Source organism: Equus przewalskii, chromosome 29 (assembly GCF_037783145.1).
Source record: "Equus przewalskii isolate Varuska chromosome 29, EquPr2, whole genome shotgun sequence".
NCBI classification, from domain to species: Eukaryota; Metazoa; Chordata; class Mammalia; order Perissodactyla; family Equidae; genus Equus; species Equus przewalskii.
The window spans coordinates 42,730,234-42,748,311 of NC_091859.1; the positions used below are offsets into that span (position 1 = coordinate 42,730,234).

The following is an 18,078-nucleotide window of genomic DNA, read 5'->3' on the forward strand; positions in this document are numbered from 1 at the left end:
GTCTTTGTGGGATGGTGTTGAGAACAAAGGAGTCTTAAAAGACTCCTCCGGAAATTGTTGCCATGTCGAGTGCAAATGGCCTTCAAAACAAACCTGAATTTTCACTTTGCTTCCTTGCTTTGTTTTCCTGATAATGTCGTAATTGGCATCTCTGTATTTCTAAACTATATAAATACTTGCCATTGCTCTATCAGACTAGAAGAAGGCCCCTGGCACTCTTCTCTCTCCCAATACCTGTGGAAAATGTCCTGTGACTCTCCTAGGCTTCTCATTGTAACCAGAAATTGAGAGTCTTGTCTCCTTCGCAGGACACGCAGCTGCCGTCCCGGGTCCTCACTCAGACTGCCTCCATGCTGGTCCCAGGAGCCCCCTTCCTGGACCACTGAGGCTTCTCTGGCTGGGATTGCCCACTTGGGCCCTGTGTTTATGACCCTGTAATTCACTCTCCCGCTGCACAGCTCCAGGTCATGAGATGCGCTGCTGGCCTCTCCCCGCCTCCGGAGCTTTCTTCCCAGGAAGGGAGGCCAGCTAGCATAACCTGAGCCTCCCACGGCACCAGGAGAGGGGCAGAGACTTCAGCTGATTGCTAAATTTGGGAAGAATGTCTGTGCGCACCCACCCACGGAGCACATGAGTCTGCCTCGCCTGCCATCAGCCTTTGAAGCCTCTAAGGGGAGGCTTGCCCCTCGTTGCCAGCAACTGAGGCTTAAACTCTTCATGCTGTGGTTCGATGGGCGAGTGCATCTGACTAGACTGAAACCTGCCTCCATCAGTAAAAAGTAATCATTTGGCCCCCGTTTACTCTTTCTCTCAACCTTTTCAGAAGTCAGGCCGTGAAGGGAGGCACTAACTGTGAACGTGCGCTCCATGTGGGACCAGTGGGCCAGTATAGACCAGGCGATGCCGTGACCTCCCCACCAGGGGAGTCAGAAAATCCAAATCCGACCTTCTGACACTGCCCGTGTGGGTGGCCTGGGAGAGTCACTGAGCCTCTCCATTCTCTCCTCTGGCGGAGAAGACTTCTCCCCGCCCCGGGTTCTCAGGCGTCCCCTCAGGAGGAAATGATGTGTGTGTGTGTGTGTGTGTGTGTGTGTGTGCTCTTGTGCCTGCCAGGGTGCAGCGTGCACTCCCCTGCAGCTCAGGATTCCAGGGGCAGCAGCCGTGTGAGTAACACACACCTGGGGACAAAGCAGCCACTGCCTGATTTGGCCGTCCCCCTTTGCGGGCCCTCAACTTGCGGGGCAGAAGCCATCTGTGCACATGCCCCACGTGCAGAAATCACTTCAAGGCTCATAGGAGAAATCTCACATTTAATTCTGAGAAAGTGTAAAGTGGCATCTACATAAATGAACATGCTTCTGAGTGAAAATATAACAGCTGCTAGCCCAAACTTCTCTTAAACAATAAACTGCATTTTCTTTACTATTCCTAAACCATCCACCATGCCATAGATAACCAAGAGCCCAGATCCTGGATGAATACATTGCTATCTTCAAAATACAGAATATTTACTGTCTTTGGGTGGGAATTCCCACACACACACACCTTTCTGTTGTTTAACAAAACTCATGTCTCACGGCCAGAAAATGTTATCAAATTTTACATCTTTAACGTGCAGGAGCCTTAAGGAGTCGACAGGAAGCTTCAGACTGGGTCTCTTCAGCTGCGTCTCTAATCCTCTAAACTACTGCGGGACCCCCAGACGCCTGATTCTTATCTAATGGGAGATCAACCCAGGACTCACACCTGGTCATCCTCCTCTTTCCCCAGATGCTGCACTACACTCCAACACCCTCCTTTCATGTTCCCGAGAGTGGAGGCCAAGTAGTGGGTGTGCACTGAGGAGGATATGGGTACAAAGCACGGCCGAGCCACTAAACGTTCCTTAACCCCGCAAACTGAGCATTCAGGGGAAACTGGACTGTGGCTCTTGAAACTGTCATCGATCACACAACAAGATAAACCATTTTCTGCCCATTAATGTTTCTGGTCTTCAGCCCCAGATACTGGCGGCCGGTCTTCACTGGCTGCCCATACAGCATGTCGACGAAGAACTCGGGTTCATCTTTGGCCTCAGATTGGCAGGGCAGAAAGCTAAACATATGTCTTAGCCTGTGACACAGATAGGTCATTGCTTCCGCTTCATCTGATGGTTCCTCAAACACGGGCTGCTTCATTTCCTCGTAGGCAGACAAGATCACTGCCTGAAATAAGTTGATCGATATGCAGACCATCACCAGCAGAAAAGACGAGAGGAACAGGACCCCAAGAACCTCGTTATGGGAAAATTCAGTGTTCTGAAAAGCTGAAACACAATAGGAGAATATTGTCTGAGTGGCATGAATGAAGTTACAGTAGTTCCATTCATGCTGACCGAATACCAGGTAGCCGAAGGCCACATACACAAAGAAATACACGGACACCACTAAGGCCATGTGGCAGATGCCAGGAAGGGCAGTCTGGATGGCCCTCTGAGCCAGACGCACATCATAGAAGATTCTGGAATACCTGAGGGTCTTCAAAATTGTCAGAAATAACAGGAAACCCAAAATTATCCTCATGGTGTGATCGACTTGAGAAATTGCATGAAAGGGAATGAAATCCTCAGTGTTCGACAAGTAAAACTGAGTTATGCTACTGGCTAAGAAGTGTTTCCTGAGGAAGAACACAATTAACACAGCAAATATGCATTTTAAAGCAAAGTTGAGCAAATTATACACACTTGTCACGTAGGCAGCCCTTTCCTGCATAATGATGTAGCCCTCATCGGCAATGTAGGCTACCAAAAAAATGAGGATGGCCACATACAGGTAGATTTCTGCTGAGGTTTTTCTGTTGAAAACAGCAAGTGAGAAAGAGTGCACAGATATGCTTGTGTTTACAACTCCTAACTGAGAAACCTCAAATATGACTGAAATGGTACAGAACAGGTTTACGTCTGGATTAAAAGTTGTCAGCTCCAGAATCACAGCCCACGTCTTCTCATCAAGCCAATTGCTTCTCTGGAGTTCCTCGAGCCTCAATGTGGAATTAAACTGCTGCTGTTCTGGAAAAAAATAGAATGCGTATCCTCCTGATCCATAGGTATGTAAAAGTCCATAGGAAAAATACACCCATTTCTTTTCTGGAGGCTTATAAGTAAACCCTTTGGCATTCTTGTCGATAGCCCGCTTTTTAACTTTGTTCCAAAGGCTAGAATAGTTTTCTGTGTCTTCTGGATCGGTGCCATATTCGGGATGACAATGAATTTCTCCTGCCATGCTGGTTTGCACAAAGTTTTTGGCAGGCAGACAAGTTTTTTTACCAGGTTTTGCCCTCACTTGCCTCATCAGTGGAAGGCCGAGGATTTTAGAAGAGCTGTCAGGAAGAAACGTGGGGTTCAGGTCATTGTGGAACAAAGGCGGCGGCACACTGTTCAGCCACCGATAGATGTCTTCCAGCTTGGTCACCGTAGCAAGGTCCACGGAGAACTGGTCACGAATGAACTGATTATAGTAAAAGCTGTCAGTGTGGTGTAAAAGGGCGACAAGCCTCAACAGAAGGGCTAGGAAGATAAAATGAGTTAGAATGTAACTCAGGAAGAGCAAAGCTCTTCTCTTGAGCCTCTTCTTTCTCTGGAATATTCTGATTTCGTCCTCTGTGAGGGGTTGGTACATCCTCGTGCCTCGGATTTGGGTGAGGCGCTGATGGAGCTTGCGCCTCTCATCGGGCTGCATGCTCACGTTGTGCAGCTTGATCTCACTGTAACGATACTTGCTTACCCACGAAAGGTTTTTACAGTACTTAAGCTTACCTGTTCTGAAGCCTGACAAGAGGATAATTTTAGATGGCTGCACCAGAAAAACTGACTGACAGAATGAACAAAATGATGCAAAGAGCCACTCTGTTGACTTTTCATAGCCATAAGTCAGTCCATAAAATATAATGAAGAATGAGGATATGCTACAAGTGGCAAAAATCAGGAACCAGGCTATATCAACACACCACCACGGCAGAACAATCCTGGGCTTTTCGACAGGTGTAGGATCCTCCTGGGAAGCGGGCTCTGCAGGAGGAACATCTTGACTGTTGTTCACGTTTGCATTACTGGCATTTATATTGGTTCTGTGGAGATGAGAGACCTTGCTTCCTGGTTTCTTACGCTGGTGCCCTCTTTTAGAGGTTGCCTTGACAGAAGCCTTAGGAAGTCTAGTCTTTTTCCTAGATGGAAGCTTTTCAGCCTCCTGGGCGTGTGGCTCAGCAGTTTCGTGAGCATGCCACTTTTCCAAACGTTCTTCCCAGTACCCACTTTCTTCTGACATCAAGGGATGCTCCTGAGGAGCCACCTCATCTAGAGTCGCTTGAGGTTTCTTCTGGGAACAGGTGAACAGAAATGTGATCATCACTTGCACAGGGAGGGTAATTAAGACACTTTCCATTCCTATCATCATTGATCTGATATATTGCCCCCCTTCTGCCTTGGTTTTTTGTTTATTTAGATTAAAGAACATAATGTTACACATCAGGGAGGACAGCAACATTGCTAAACAACAAGACAGTCTCTGGAGCCTAGTGAATGGTTTAGGGATGACACCAGAAAAAACAGAGAACCATGGGTGATTCATCCCCAGCTTATAACCGGTGTCTATCAGGAAAAAGTCCATTCTGCTTAGAGGCTCATCTGGGTGCGTAACATGAAAGGTTCTGTCCACAGAGGTGTCAACAGAAAGCCATTCCCGGCAGACGAACAGCCAGATTTGTCTGCTAAGCAGATTTTCCACCTTGATTCTACTTAAATACCAACTGGGGTCTCTGCCCTCGTTGTTGTGCCACACACGAATGGAATGGATGTCTCCCAAGTCACTTTTCGTCGTCAGGAGGAAAGGGTTGATGCTTCCTCGGTAGAGAGTTGTAAAATTCGGGTGGGTTAAACAATGCACATCACTGGTACGCTCTGTCCCCATCAGCTGGACAAAGACATTGGCCCTGGTCCCAGACCCACAACGGCTTCCGGTAAAAAGAGTGACTACGTAACATACATTATCATAAGGATCATTATCAGGTAAAACTATCACCTGTTCCCGAAGAAGTGGGTCCATTTCATCTCTGTGCAAGGCCCAGAAAGCTAGGACTATGTATATGAGCATAATGAAAACGACAACCAAAAGGGTCACAGGGTTGTGGACAACGTTCTTGATGACCTCTACCCGTAGATCCACAGGATTCGGGACCACAATCACCTTGGCCGTCAAATAGTGGGTGCGCAGGTGAACGTTGGCTAGCTTTATTGCATCCAGCTGCCGCTTGGCCCGCCCTGTGTGCTTGCAGATACAGTGCACTTTGTGCCAGGTGGTCTTCTCTCCAAGAACGCAGGTATCTTCTCTCCAATCACTCTGAATCCCATTCATGTACAAGCAGTTTACGCTGAAGAGAGAAATTCTCACTAGCTTGTCACTGGGCTCCATGACAAAACGAGGTGCCTGCAGAAGAATGGTTATGGCACACTCAGATGAGCCACTTCGCTGAGCTATGACTTGCAGCAGGGGTGGTGGAAGGCAAACCACGCGGGCCTCCTTCACCATACAGGCCGGGTCAAACAGGTCACTCTGGTTGGCAATTGGAGGGAGGTCATGGGGCACGAGGAAGGCGGCGACCAGAGCAGTGGGGGTGATCTGACCGCCAGCATACACCAACACTGTGAACAACACAGTCACCTCTGTCACAATGTGAACCAACACCTCTTTCACTGCTCCGCTGTCCACTTCAAAACGAAATGCCCCTGTTGTCTTTTTCAGCCACCCATCAACCAACGAGTCACTGCTGGGTCCCACTGTGAGATTAAAGGCCGCAAAGCTCAAGTTTTTTCTGACGAGGTACACTTCCGATACATCAGGTGTGATCTCTACCACGTCACCGTTAGCTGCAGCTCCTGTCATTCTGAATCCAACCACCTCTGTCAAAACGTTTGCGGGGTAATTTAACCAAGGAAAAGGGTCCTCTTCAAACTCGCAAAACATTGTGGAAACTGGAGCATTTGCAGGCAAACTAGGAACGCTGCTCACATTCAGTGTGGGATGGAAACAATTTCGACAGTCTTTCTCATTGCTGAAGACCTTGCTAACATCCCACTTTTCAGTTTTCTCGAGATACATGTTAAAGCCGGAGCCCCTTATCACAGTGCTTTTGTTCCCCGGCACTTTACCAGCCAATACTGTTTCTGCTAGAGATTCTACTATATAGAAAGGATCTTCAGCAACTTCGTGACGAGCAGTCACTTTTAGGATATTAGAAAAACTTGTTGATATTCCCGTGCTCAAGATTTCTATTTGTTCAGAGCGAAAGTGTTTATCTTTCTGTTGATACCGTCGTAGGGCTTGACTTGCTTGCCAGAGCCTGACCGTGGCAAGTTTCTGAGCAACTCGAGTGAATTCAGAGGCTCTCTGGGTTAATTTCGTTATAGTCGTGACTACCTGGCTAATTTCCTCCAAAGTGCTTACAGGAAGCAGGAAGGACTGATTGACGAGGTGTTCCTGGAGTTTGGCTCTGTCAGCTTGCAGAGTTACTTCGGTTTTCATGCTGTTCAAAATGGAAGCTGCTATATACATTAAATAACCTGCAGCTAAAAAATCCTGCTTTTGAAGCAAGGTCGACAGTGATGAATTGGGTCCCATGGTGGCATTGTGTAACTGATGCAGCACAGCCTCTGACGAGTATTTATTAGTAGGAGGCTCTACAGTGGCGTACGAAGTCGCCTGAGAAAAAGCTCCTAGATAGTCATATACCTGAGCATGTATCTTCACGCCATAGCGAGCAGTCAACCCACCAACAGGAAGAAAGGAAGGAGGTGATGTGGGACTATTTCCCAAATACAGGATGGCCCCAAAGGTGTTCTCTTTTAAAGAACTGATTTCACCCAAACCATGCAAATCAGAAACTATTATTTTATATGTAAGAGGCATGTTCTTATCCTTAAAATTACGGCACTGGACAACAAACTTAGTAAAAAATGCAATTCCTTTAGCTGGGTTAATTTCACATTCTCCGATTTCAGGGACGTGGTTAATAATAAAGGAATGCCTGAACGACAAGTTCGCTCCACTCCAAGTTGCTACAGATAGAGAAATCCAAAACTTAGCTTCAGAGAAATGCTTAAAAGCAAACGCTTTTACAGACAAATAAGCACCATTTCTCCCTGTCGTCGTTTGCCCCGTCCAATCAAATGGCATCTCGTCACCTGAAGACAACAGAATTGACCATTTATAGGAATCACGGTTTCTTGCACAATTTGTGCAGTCTAGAAACAAAGAAAATCTATCTGATACAACTAAAACCGTATCACAATTTTCAATACATGAAATGTCTGCTATAGGTGTTGGTCCTTGGAGCACATGTACCCTTCTATCAGCAAATGCTGTTCGGTCATTCTTCTGGACCACCATTCTGAAAAAATACACATGGCCACCTCTAAGGGTTTCTGGCAGAAGTGTTAGCACAGGGCCAGAGGCCCATGTCCACTTCAGATCAGCCTGCTCTGGGAGACAAACGTCCTTGCTCATCACTGTTATTCTATCTGTATGGTAGTTTTTTGGATTGGTGGTACAGTACCAAGAAAACTGGAGGCCTTCTGAAGGGTTGTTTGCATCTGGATCAGAGGACGTTGTTCCATTCAGAACCAGCCCATCTGTGAAATCAACTGTTATGTTGGACTTCCCAAGAATAACCGCCTTCAGGAAACTCTTAACAATGGCAACATAGATAGAATCTGAACCTCGTAAGGTACGCTTGATGGGATCCGATACATTGATGGACAATGTGAAATTAAACACATATACCCCCAGAGATAACGAATTCTGGGGGATATGTATCGTTGTTGGAGGTCTCCCTAACGGGAGTTGTGGTGCATCCAAAGGGTGAGTCCAGTCTGGTTCATCATATACAGAAGGCACAGAGTAGACTCTCCAGCGCCGAGAAATGGACAGGGCCAACAGGCAGTCAAACGCCTCGGTGACATTGATGGTGGCTTCCATCTTCCTGGTCAATCTCAAGGGAGACCCTTCCTCATCCGTATTGATGATCTTTACCTGTTGGATAACGCAGGGCACCTGTGGTGACATCTGGCAGGACACGGAAGACTCCATGTCTTGGGAACTGTTTGAGTTGACAGCTTTTAAAACGACACGGGTGGGCCCATCTGTAGGACATTTGGTTTGGGCCACGAAGCCCACGTAGGGCTGAGGCTCTCCGGGCAGAACGGAACGGGGCGACACGTGGGAGGAGGAGGCGGCGGCCACTCCGGGCTCCACGGGCCAGAGATAGAACGTCCACTGCAGTCGCCCAGGTGAGCGCAGCCGGGGGGTGACCCACAGCAGGGCCAGCCGGCGCCCGGCGGCTGACAGGTGCAGGTCCACGTGGGTGGGCGCGCTGGCGCTGCGGGCAGCTCGGCCGGCTCGGAGCAGGACGTGCACGCGGAGGCAAGCCCGGCGCGGCCACCGCGCGGGGCCGCCAGGGAGGCAGAGGCTGCGGCCGCCGCTCAGGACCACGCCGCCCCCAGGGGCCACGCGGGGCCGCAGGCGGAGGCGGTCGCCGCGCCCCCCGAGGCCCGGGGCGCCCCTGAAGGAGGGCGGCGCGGCCGCCTCGCCCCGCGCCGGGATGCGGGCCCGGGCCTCGGGCGGGGGGCGACGGGCCTCGGCGGGGCCCAGGCCGCGAAGGCCGCCGGGCAGCGAGGCGGGCGCCCCGGGGACGGCGGCCCGCACCCCGCGAGCAGCCCGGGGCGCAGGGAGGCGGCCGAGGCCGAGGCCGAGGCCGAGGCCCAGGCCCAGGCCCAGGCCGAGGCCCAGGCCCAGGAGGAGGAGCGCGGGTCCCGGCCGCATGATGCCCGCCGCCCTGGGGAAACGGGGAGGCGCTGCGGGGGCGGGCCAACGGCCGCAGGGCGCGGGGCGCGGGGGTCACGGGGGCCGCGGGGGTCTCTGAAGCCGCGAGTGGGGCCCCTTCCCGCGCCTGTGTGGGCGGCGGGTCCGGGAGGGCTGGTAGGATGAATGCGGCCCAGTGTCCTGAACCTGCGAGGAGGCCCCTTAGCAGGAATCCCCCTCCTGGGGACAGCTGGCCACAAAACAGTGGAATCAGGCGGGACTCTGAGCAACCTGAGCGCCCGGGGAGGTCTGACTTCGGGTTTCTTCTTTTGCTTTTCTTTTTAAACTTTCTTAAGGTGAAACCTTGAGTCACTGAATTTAGATTTTCTTCTTATCTAATGGAACCACTTATTGCTGTAAGTTTCCCTCCAAACACTGCTTACCTAGGTGCCATGTATTTGTCCTATCTTTATCATTCAAAGATTTTTTTTAATTTTTTCCTTTTTCTCCCCAAAGCCCCCCGGTACATAGTTGTGTATTCTTCGTTGTGGGTTCTTCTAGTTGTGGCATGTGGGACGCTGCCCCAGCGCGGTCCAACGAGCAGTGCCATGTCCGCGCCCAGGATTCGAACCAACGAAACACTGGGCCGCCTGCAGCGGAACGCGCGAACCCAACCACTCGGCCACGGGGCCAGCCCCAGTTAAAAATGTTTTTTAGGGGCTGGCCTGGTGGCGCAGCGGTTTAGTGCGCCCCTTCTGCTTCGGTGGTCTGGGGTTCGCCGGCCTGGATCCCAGGTGCGGACATGGCACTGCTTGGCACACCATGCTGTGGTAGGCGTTCCACGTATAAAGTAGAGGAAGATGGGCATGGATGTGAGCTCAGGGCCAGTCTTCCTCAGCAAAAAAGAGGAGGATTGGCAGCAGTTAGCTCAGGGCTAATCTTCCTCAAAAAAAAAAAAAAAAAAATATATATATCTTTTAATTTCCCCTATTTTAGTTGTGACCCATGAATTAGTTTAACATGGATTGTTTAATTTCCAGATATTTGCAGTTTCTGTGAAAATCTTACGGTTATTGATTTCTAATTTGATTTTGTTGTAGTCAGAGAATACATTCTGTATGATTTTTATGCCTTTAAATTTATTGAGACTTGTTTGAAAGCCCACTGTGTGGTCTGTCTTGATGGATGTTCCCCCTGCACTTAAGAAGAATGTATATTCTACTGTTGTTGGGGGGGGTGTTCTATACATGTTAATTAGATCAAGATGGTCGATTCTCTTGCTTAGATCTTCTGTGTCTTCTCTGAATTTTTGTCCAGTTTTTCTGTCAGTTGCTGAGAGAGGATGTTAATCTCTCCTACCATGACTGTAGAATTGTCTATTTCATTCTTTAATTCTGTCCATTTTTGCTTTTGTGTATTTTGGGGCTCTATTTATTAGGTGTATACACATTTGTGGTTATGTCTTTCTGATGAGTTGCTCCTTTTACTGTTATGACATATCTCTCTTTATCTTTGGTAATAATCTTTGTTTTGAAGTCTTTTTCTACCTGTTACTAAATTAGGCAGGGGCCGGCCCGGTGGCGCAGTGGTTGAGTACCCACATTCTGCTTCTCGGCAGCCCGGGTTTCGTCGGTTCGGATCCTGGGTGCGGACATGGTACCACTTGCAAGAGCCATGCTGTGGTAGGCGTCCCATGTATAAAGTAGAGGAAGATGGGCATGGATGTTACGTCAGGGCCTGTCTTCCTCAGCAAAAAGAGGAGGATTGGCAGTAGTTAGCTGAGGGCTAATCTTCCTCAAAAAATAAATAAATAAATACATACATAAATAAATTAGGCACATTGCATCTCAATAAAACTGGAAAAAATAAAATAGCCACACTAGGCTTGTGCATACTGTTTAAATGGCATATCTTTTTTCATTCATTTACTTTCAACTTATTCATGTCTTTATATTTAAAATGGTCTTTCATAGGCAACGTTTAATAGGGTTTTATTTTTTTATCCACTCAGTCAGTCTCTGCCTTTTAATTGAAATACTAGACCATCAACATTTAATGTGATTACTATCACCATTTAATATAATTATTGATATGGTTGGATTTAGGTCTACCACTTTATTATTCATTTTTTTATTATCCCCTCTTGACTTTTTTCTTTCGTTCCTTGTTAATTCGTTTAGCATTAGTCATTCCACACCCATTTCTTGAGCACCTGCTGCGTGCCAGGCATTTTTCTAGGCATTAGCCCTCATCCCATTTCTCATGGAGCGTCCGTTATAATGGGGATGAGAAACAAGCAAAAATAACCAAGGCATGTGTGATTTCAGATGTGCTAAGTGGTGTAAAGAAAAATAGCTAAGAGATCAGGATTGAGAATGACACAGGGTAGTCCGGGAAGGCCTCTCTGAGGAGGAGCCATCTGAGCCAGCAGACCTGCATGAAATGAGGGAGCAAGCCTCATAAAGAGCTAGGGAGTAGCATTTCCAGCAGGGGGAACTGTGAGCGCAGAGGCATGGAGGCGGAGAGACAGAGGTTAGTAGTGTGGCTGGAGTGAGCAGGAAGGAGAGCGAGTGGTAGGAGACGTAGGTGGAGAGATGGTCGGAGACCAGAGCATGCAGGGTCTTGAGGGTGTGGGCACATATCTGAATTTTATCTCAAATTCAAATGGGTTCAAATTCAAAAATGGGATGGGAAGCCTTTGGAGGGTTTTAAGCAGGGAAGGGCTCTGGTCTGAGTTCCTTGGAAGCATCATTCTGCTGTGCGGGGAAACAGATTGTAGGCTGGCAGAAGTGAAAGAAGGAAGGCCAATTATGAGGGGTAGAAGCCAATTAGGGGGAGTCCAGTGAAATCAAAGGGCCAGGCCTAGATGCTGGAAGAGCAACTGCTATGTGAGTGGGCTGATCCCGACTTGGTTAGGGTTTGTGATGGTGGAGGCGGCGAGCGGTGGGGAATTCAGAAAACACAGCACTTGTTAACGGATTGGATGTCAGCAGGACTGGCTACATGATTTTCAGGGCCCTGTGAAAAATGAAAATGCAGGGCCTTCGTTCAAAAATTGTTAGGAATTTCAAGGTGGTGACAGCAGAGCTTTAAAGCAAGCACAGGGCCCTTCTAAGTATGAGGCCCTGTACGACTGCCCAGGTTGCACGCACAATAAACTGGCCCTGGATGTTAGATGTGAGTGAAAAAGAACAAACAAGGGTGACTCCACTCCTAGTTTGATCATGTTGTGCCTGTTACATCCCAACCAGAGCTACCCAAGAAGGGACTGAGGTTGGACCACAGAAAACTGCTGCTTTGAAGGCCAAACAGTCAAATCTCAGCAGTTTCCTGTGGGACACCTGATCTAAGTCTGGTATTAGAAGGGTTATGGACTAAGTGTGTGCCCCCCCAAATTCATGTGGTGGAACCCTAATCACTAATGTGATGGTATTTGGAGGTGGGGCCTTTGGGAGGTAATTAGGGTTAGATGAGGTCATGAGGTTGGAGCCCTCAGGATGAGATCAGTGGCTTTATAAGAAGAGAAACAGACAGGTCTCTCTGTCTCTCTGTCTCTCTGTCTCTCTCTCTCCCCCCTCCCTCTCCCTCCCCTCCCTCCCTCCCTCTGCCTCCTTCTCCCTCCTTCCTGGGTTCACATACCAGGGAAAGGCCCGAAAGGCCATGTGAGGATGTTATGAGAAGGAGGCTATCTGCAAGCCAGAAAGAGGGCCCTTACCAACAATCTACCATGCTGGCACCCTGATCTTGGACTTCTACCCTCCAGAACTACGAGAAATAAACGTCTGTTGTTTAAGCTGCCCAGTCTATGGTATTTTGTTACAGCAGCCTGAGCAGATTAAGACAGTGGGAGAGGTCAGGGCTGAAGACTCAGAGGTCATATAGGGAGAAGGCACACATGGAGAAGTGAACGGACCCTAGAGTCCTCCAGTATTTAAAGGCCAGGCCAAGGAGGAGCCAGAGAAGGAGCGGCAGTGGGGTGGAGAGAGCCAAGAGGCTGTGGTGTCCTGGGAGCCACAGGAAGAGGGCGTTCGAGAAAGGGCGTGGCCAGCTGTTGTCAGGTGCAGCTGAGGCTGAGGAAGGTGAGGTGGGAGAGGTGGCCACTGGGTTTGGGAACAGGAGGTCATCCTGGATAAGAGCTGTGTCAGTGGCGTGGTGGGGACAGCCACATACAACTCTGGGCAAGTTTTGCTGACATGGTAGAGCAGAGACGTGGGACCGTCGGCAGAAGGGAGTGTGAGGGGTGATTATAAAACATCTAAGACGTACAAAATCTATAGGGAATAATAACAGCCACGTGCCCACATCCCAGCCAAAGAAAGAAAACAATCCCGGTACAGTTGACGGCCTCAGTGCACCCTCCAAGAGAGAATCCCCAGCACCCTCCCGAGGCATCCATCCACCTAGGTTTAGTTGTTATTATTCTCACGTTTCTTTACTGTTTCCGTTGGAACCAACCCCTGAGCAATATATTGTTTTGCATGTTACCAAACTTTAAATAGTGCGATTGTGCTGCAAGTGTCCTTCTAAGGACTGGAGTGAGCATCACTCGGTTCTGCTTACGTAGCTTTGGTTCATTCCCTTTCACAACTGCCTGGTCGTCTGTTGAGGGAATAGACTCGAGTTTATCTATTCTGCTGACGGCCGTCAAGGTTGCTTTCTATGTTCTTCTATTATAAATAATGTTGCTAAGCACCTCGGGCTTGTCCCCTCATGAATGTAACCAGAATGTTAGGTACGCAGATCTCAAACTTTAGGAAAACACATTTATGTCTCCTCTTCCTGCCCTCTGCTCCTTCAGACTCACTGTGTGAGCTAGTTTTTCCCTATGCCTTGGATACAAGTTCTCCGTTCACTTTTAGTTTAAAAAAAAATGTTTTTCTCAGAAATTAAAAGGTTTGGGTCCACGGAAGGGTCAACACTCTAACATCGTTGTATGTTAAACATCTCCCCTCCCCAGCGCTGGCCTGTGCCTCTCTCCCTAGACCACCTCTGACCGCCAGGGGGAACTGAAGGGGCCCAGAGTAAAGGGCTGGCTCCTGTGTCCTGGCTGGTGCCCGGCTGCAGGCCTGTGCGCATGCTGGGCTCCTCAGAGGGCCCTTCCTCACTGCGGGCCTCTCACCTGGTCCCTCACTTAGGCAGGGTCGCCCCAACATCCTTCAGCCCCAAGTCTGTGGATTTTTGACCCATGCCATACAAGACCCCCACTCTTCCGGTCTTTGGTAAAGGCCCCTCTTTCCCCCCAACAAGGGCACACTCAGGCCAGAGGCAACGTAGGCACCCTTTGCTCTGACCAGCCGGGAGTGTGGCCTTCCCCACTGCAGTCCCTGCCCCCACTCACTGACCAGAGGTACTGCCACCAGCCCACACCAGCTTTTGGGCCCCAGGGCCTCCAGGGGCACAGCTCAAGGGGCCTCCAGGATGGCCCTAACACTTGCAGGGGGGGGGGGGCGGCGGGAGGGGGAATGCCATATCCTGTGTTTTGGTCTCCAAAGGCACTCTCCCACCCACCTCTTCAACATCCACCCTGGATCAGGTGCAGGACAAGGCTCACCCAAAGGCCCTTCGAGGGGGACTGGCCTGCCCCTCCTCCTCTGCTGGGCAGGGTGGGAGGCTTCCTCGCCACCCTCAGTGTTGTTCTTGGCCTTTGGGGCTTCCTGGTCATGCTGGGGTGTGTCGACTAAAATAATCCATAACCAATCTATAAATGAAAATTTGGGAGAGTTTATTCTAAGCTGAAATCTGAGGACCATGGCCCGGGGCCTTTCTTCCCAAAAGAAGAAGGGGCACCAAGGAAGAGGGGTGCACAGGTTATATACCCCCAAACAGGATACTTCACACAGGATTAAAATGTCCTTTTACAATAGTCGGGAGACTGCTCTGTCGGCACAGCGATTGATGGAAATAGCAGGTAGGTCTGCTGTCTCGGTGAACACAGCAGGATGGCAGGTCTGTTGTCTCCAGCTGAGTGGTCACAGGTGAGCACCGCAATCAGTTCCTAGCCTAAGGAAAGATGCTTAATCTTTAAGGAGGTGCAAACGTTGGGAGGGGGAGGGAAGTTGCACCTTTATCTCAAGGGCCTTTGTTCTGGCCATAGGGAATGTTTTAAAGCAGATATACAATATGTACTCAACAGCCACAGTCAGGCCCTTTTGGAAAAAACAAAGTCAGGCCGAATTAGGTTTATACCAAATGGCTTCCTCATATACTCCAATATATCCTATTGCTTGCTATTTTTATTTGTCAGGTGCAATGTTGGAGCCTGGGGATCTGATTATTTTCACTTACCAGCCACATACTACCAGATTCTTCTTCACAGTGTGGCACCAGTTTACACTGGACTCGGGGAGAGGGGGGACACAGGGGTGGGAGGAAGAGAGGCACTCACCTCAGGCACAAAATTTAATGGTGGAGATGCCAAAAACCTCAGTAATCAGGACAAATAATATTTTTATATTGAGGTAAAGTTCACTTAAAAGTAACCGTTTTAAAGTACCATTCAGTGGTATTAAGCGCATTTGCGATGTTGTGCACCCATCACCTCTGTGTAGGTCCAAAACATCTTCATCACTCTGAAAGGAAATCTGCACCCATAAGCAGTCACTCCCCATTCCTACCTCTCCTTGGCCCCTGACAGCTAGGAGTCTCCTTTCTGTCTCTCTGGATTTGCCGGTCCTGGACACTTCATGGAAATGGAGCCGCACCATGCGTGACCCTTGTGTCTGCTTCTTTCATTTAGCACGTTTTGGAGGTCCCTCCGTGTTGTAGCACGGATCAGTTCTTCACTCCTTTTTAGAGTTGAGTAATATTCCATTATATGGCTATACACCACATTTTGTTTATCCATTCATCTGTTGATGGACGTTTGGGTTGTTTCCACCTTTTGTGAATTGTGAATAGCATTGCTATGAACATTTGTGTACAAGGTTTTGCTTGAATACCTGTTTTCAAATCTTTTGGGTATATACCTGGGAGTGGAATTGCTGAGTCATTCCATGTTTAAGTTTTTGAGGAATCACCTACCTATTCTCCATAGCGGCTGCACCATTTTGCATTTCTACCAGCAATGTATGAAGGTTCCAATTTCTCCACGTCCCTGTCAACACTTGTTTTCCTTTTTAATTCTAGCCTACCTGCCACCCTGTCAACACTTGTTTTCCTTTTTAATTCTAGCCAACCTGCCACCCCCTAATTGCCCTGAGGAACTCAAGGGTGGGTTCAAAATCCTTTAATTCTTTTTCCAGATAGATAGTTTTTTTTCCTTTTGTTCTGTTAAGGAGATGCAATCACCAACCACCCTGAACCACACCCAGCCCACAGGAGCTCTGCCTATGACCGTTGCCTTACTTTTAACGCTGTCTCTCCAGGAAGAGCTTAGGCCTTATTGCCATCACCTGCAGTGTGTGTGGAAGCATGTTTTCCAGCTGAGCCTGCGCAAGCCAATACCCACTTCTCCCTTTTGAATAGTCATTCCCTGTCCGAAATAAATGTCCCTGCTTTCCTTTGTTCAGGGACGCCATGCTCTGACTCTGACCGTGCCAGGATCCGAACACACTTTTGGTTCTATAACACTCCTACTCCGTGTGAAGTGGTATCTCATTGTGGTTTTGATTTGCACTTCCTTGATGGCTAATGACACTGAGCATCTTTTCAAGTTTTAATTGGCCATTCGTGTATCTTCTTTGGCGAAATATCTAATCACATCCTTTAGTCAGTTTTAAATGGGGCTGTTTGTTGTTTTGCTGTTGAGTTGTAAGAGTTTTTTATGCATTCTGGATACCAGGGTCGTACCCAATACACAATAGCCAAATATGTGCAGATATTTTCTCCCATTCTGTTTGTCTTTTCACTTTCTTGATAGTGTCCTTTGATGCAGAGAAGTTTTTAATTTTGATGAAATACAATATTTCTATGTCTTCTTGTGTTATTTGTCCTTTTGGTGTGACAAATAAAAATGGCAAGCAATAGGATATTGAAGTATATGAGGAAGCCATTTGGTGTAAACCTAATTCAGCCTGACCTTGTTTTTCCAAAATGGCCTGACCATAGCGGTTGAGCATGCATTGTATATCTGCTTTAGATATTCCCTATGGCAAGAGCAAAGGCCCTTGAGATAAAGGTGCAACTTCCTTCTCCCTCCCAACATTGGCATTTACTTAAGGATTAAGCATCATTCTTTAGGCTAGGAACTGATTGCTGCAGGCTAGGAACTGATTGCTGCGCTCACCTGTGACGCCCAGCTCAAGACAATAGACTTGCCTCCTGCTACGCCTGCCGAGATAGCAGACCCACTACCTGCTGTGTCCATCAAGCCTTGTGCCTACAGGGCAATCTTGTGACTATTGTGGGAGAGACATTTCAGTCATATGTAAAATATCCTGTTTGGGGGTATACAACTACTCTGTATACCTCACTTCTTCGGTGCCCTTTCTTCCTTGGGGAAGAAAGGCCCTGGGCCATGGTCCTCACATTTTAGCTCAGAATAAACTCTCCCAAATTTTCATTTATAGATTGGTTATGGATTATTTTCATCGACAGGTGTCATATCTAAGAAACCACTACCAAATCCAACATCACGTGAAGATTTACCCCCAGGTTTTCTTCTAAGAGTTTTATAGCTTCATCTCTTACATAATGATGAGGATTATTTTAGGCTAGTTACTTTTAAAAACTGCAGATGAGAAGGAGGCTCTGAGGAGTGGAATTTGCTTGCCCTTTGATGAGAGACATTTGCATTTGTGAAGGAAGTCTCCATCTGTGGGAGTGTCTCCGTCTCTGCACCAGGAGGAAGGGGGGATAACCTTATTTGTAGAAACTCTTAATGGGGACGGCAAAGACTTAAGTCTTGTTTATTGTGCTTGTCTGGTAACCTCATGTAGCTGACACCCCCCACCACCAACATCCTCCTTTGTCTTTAGCTGAAGATAGTATTTAAGGTGGTGGCTTCTGCCATTTACTTAATCTGGTTTGATTCTTATCTAAAAGTTACAGGACCACCCAACCAGACCCCACCTGCACTGATAACATTTTAACAACTTTTTTTTACAGATTCTTTCCTTTGTCTTGTAAAGAGATAACTCACATACCTATGCCTTAAATTTAGCCCTACTCTCAACCCATGCAGCAGCAGCAGCAGCAGCAGCATCTCCTCCTGCCCGTGTGTCCTGACCCCATGCTATTCCATACTATTCTCTAAATAAAAGAGCACTACTGCCAGACTTTGAGAGTCCAAGAAATCTTTCTTTTGACTCTT

General features: G+C 48.3%; 1 protein-coding gene across 1 annotated transcript; it reads right to left on the reverse strand.

Annotated features, from left to right (window-relative positions):
• Positions 1-1,266: 1,266 nt before the first annotated feature.
• On the reverse strand, positions 1,267-8,849 carry PKDREJ (polycystin family receptor for egg jelly). Its single transcript, XM_008534049.2, has one exon. It carries the CDS (start codon positions 8,847-8,849, stop codon positions 1,947-1,949), a length of 6,903 nt encoding a protein of 2,300 aa, XP_008532271.2. The 3' UTR covers positions 1,267-1,946.
• Positions 8,850-18,078: the final 9,229 nt, after the last annotated feature.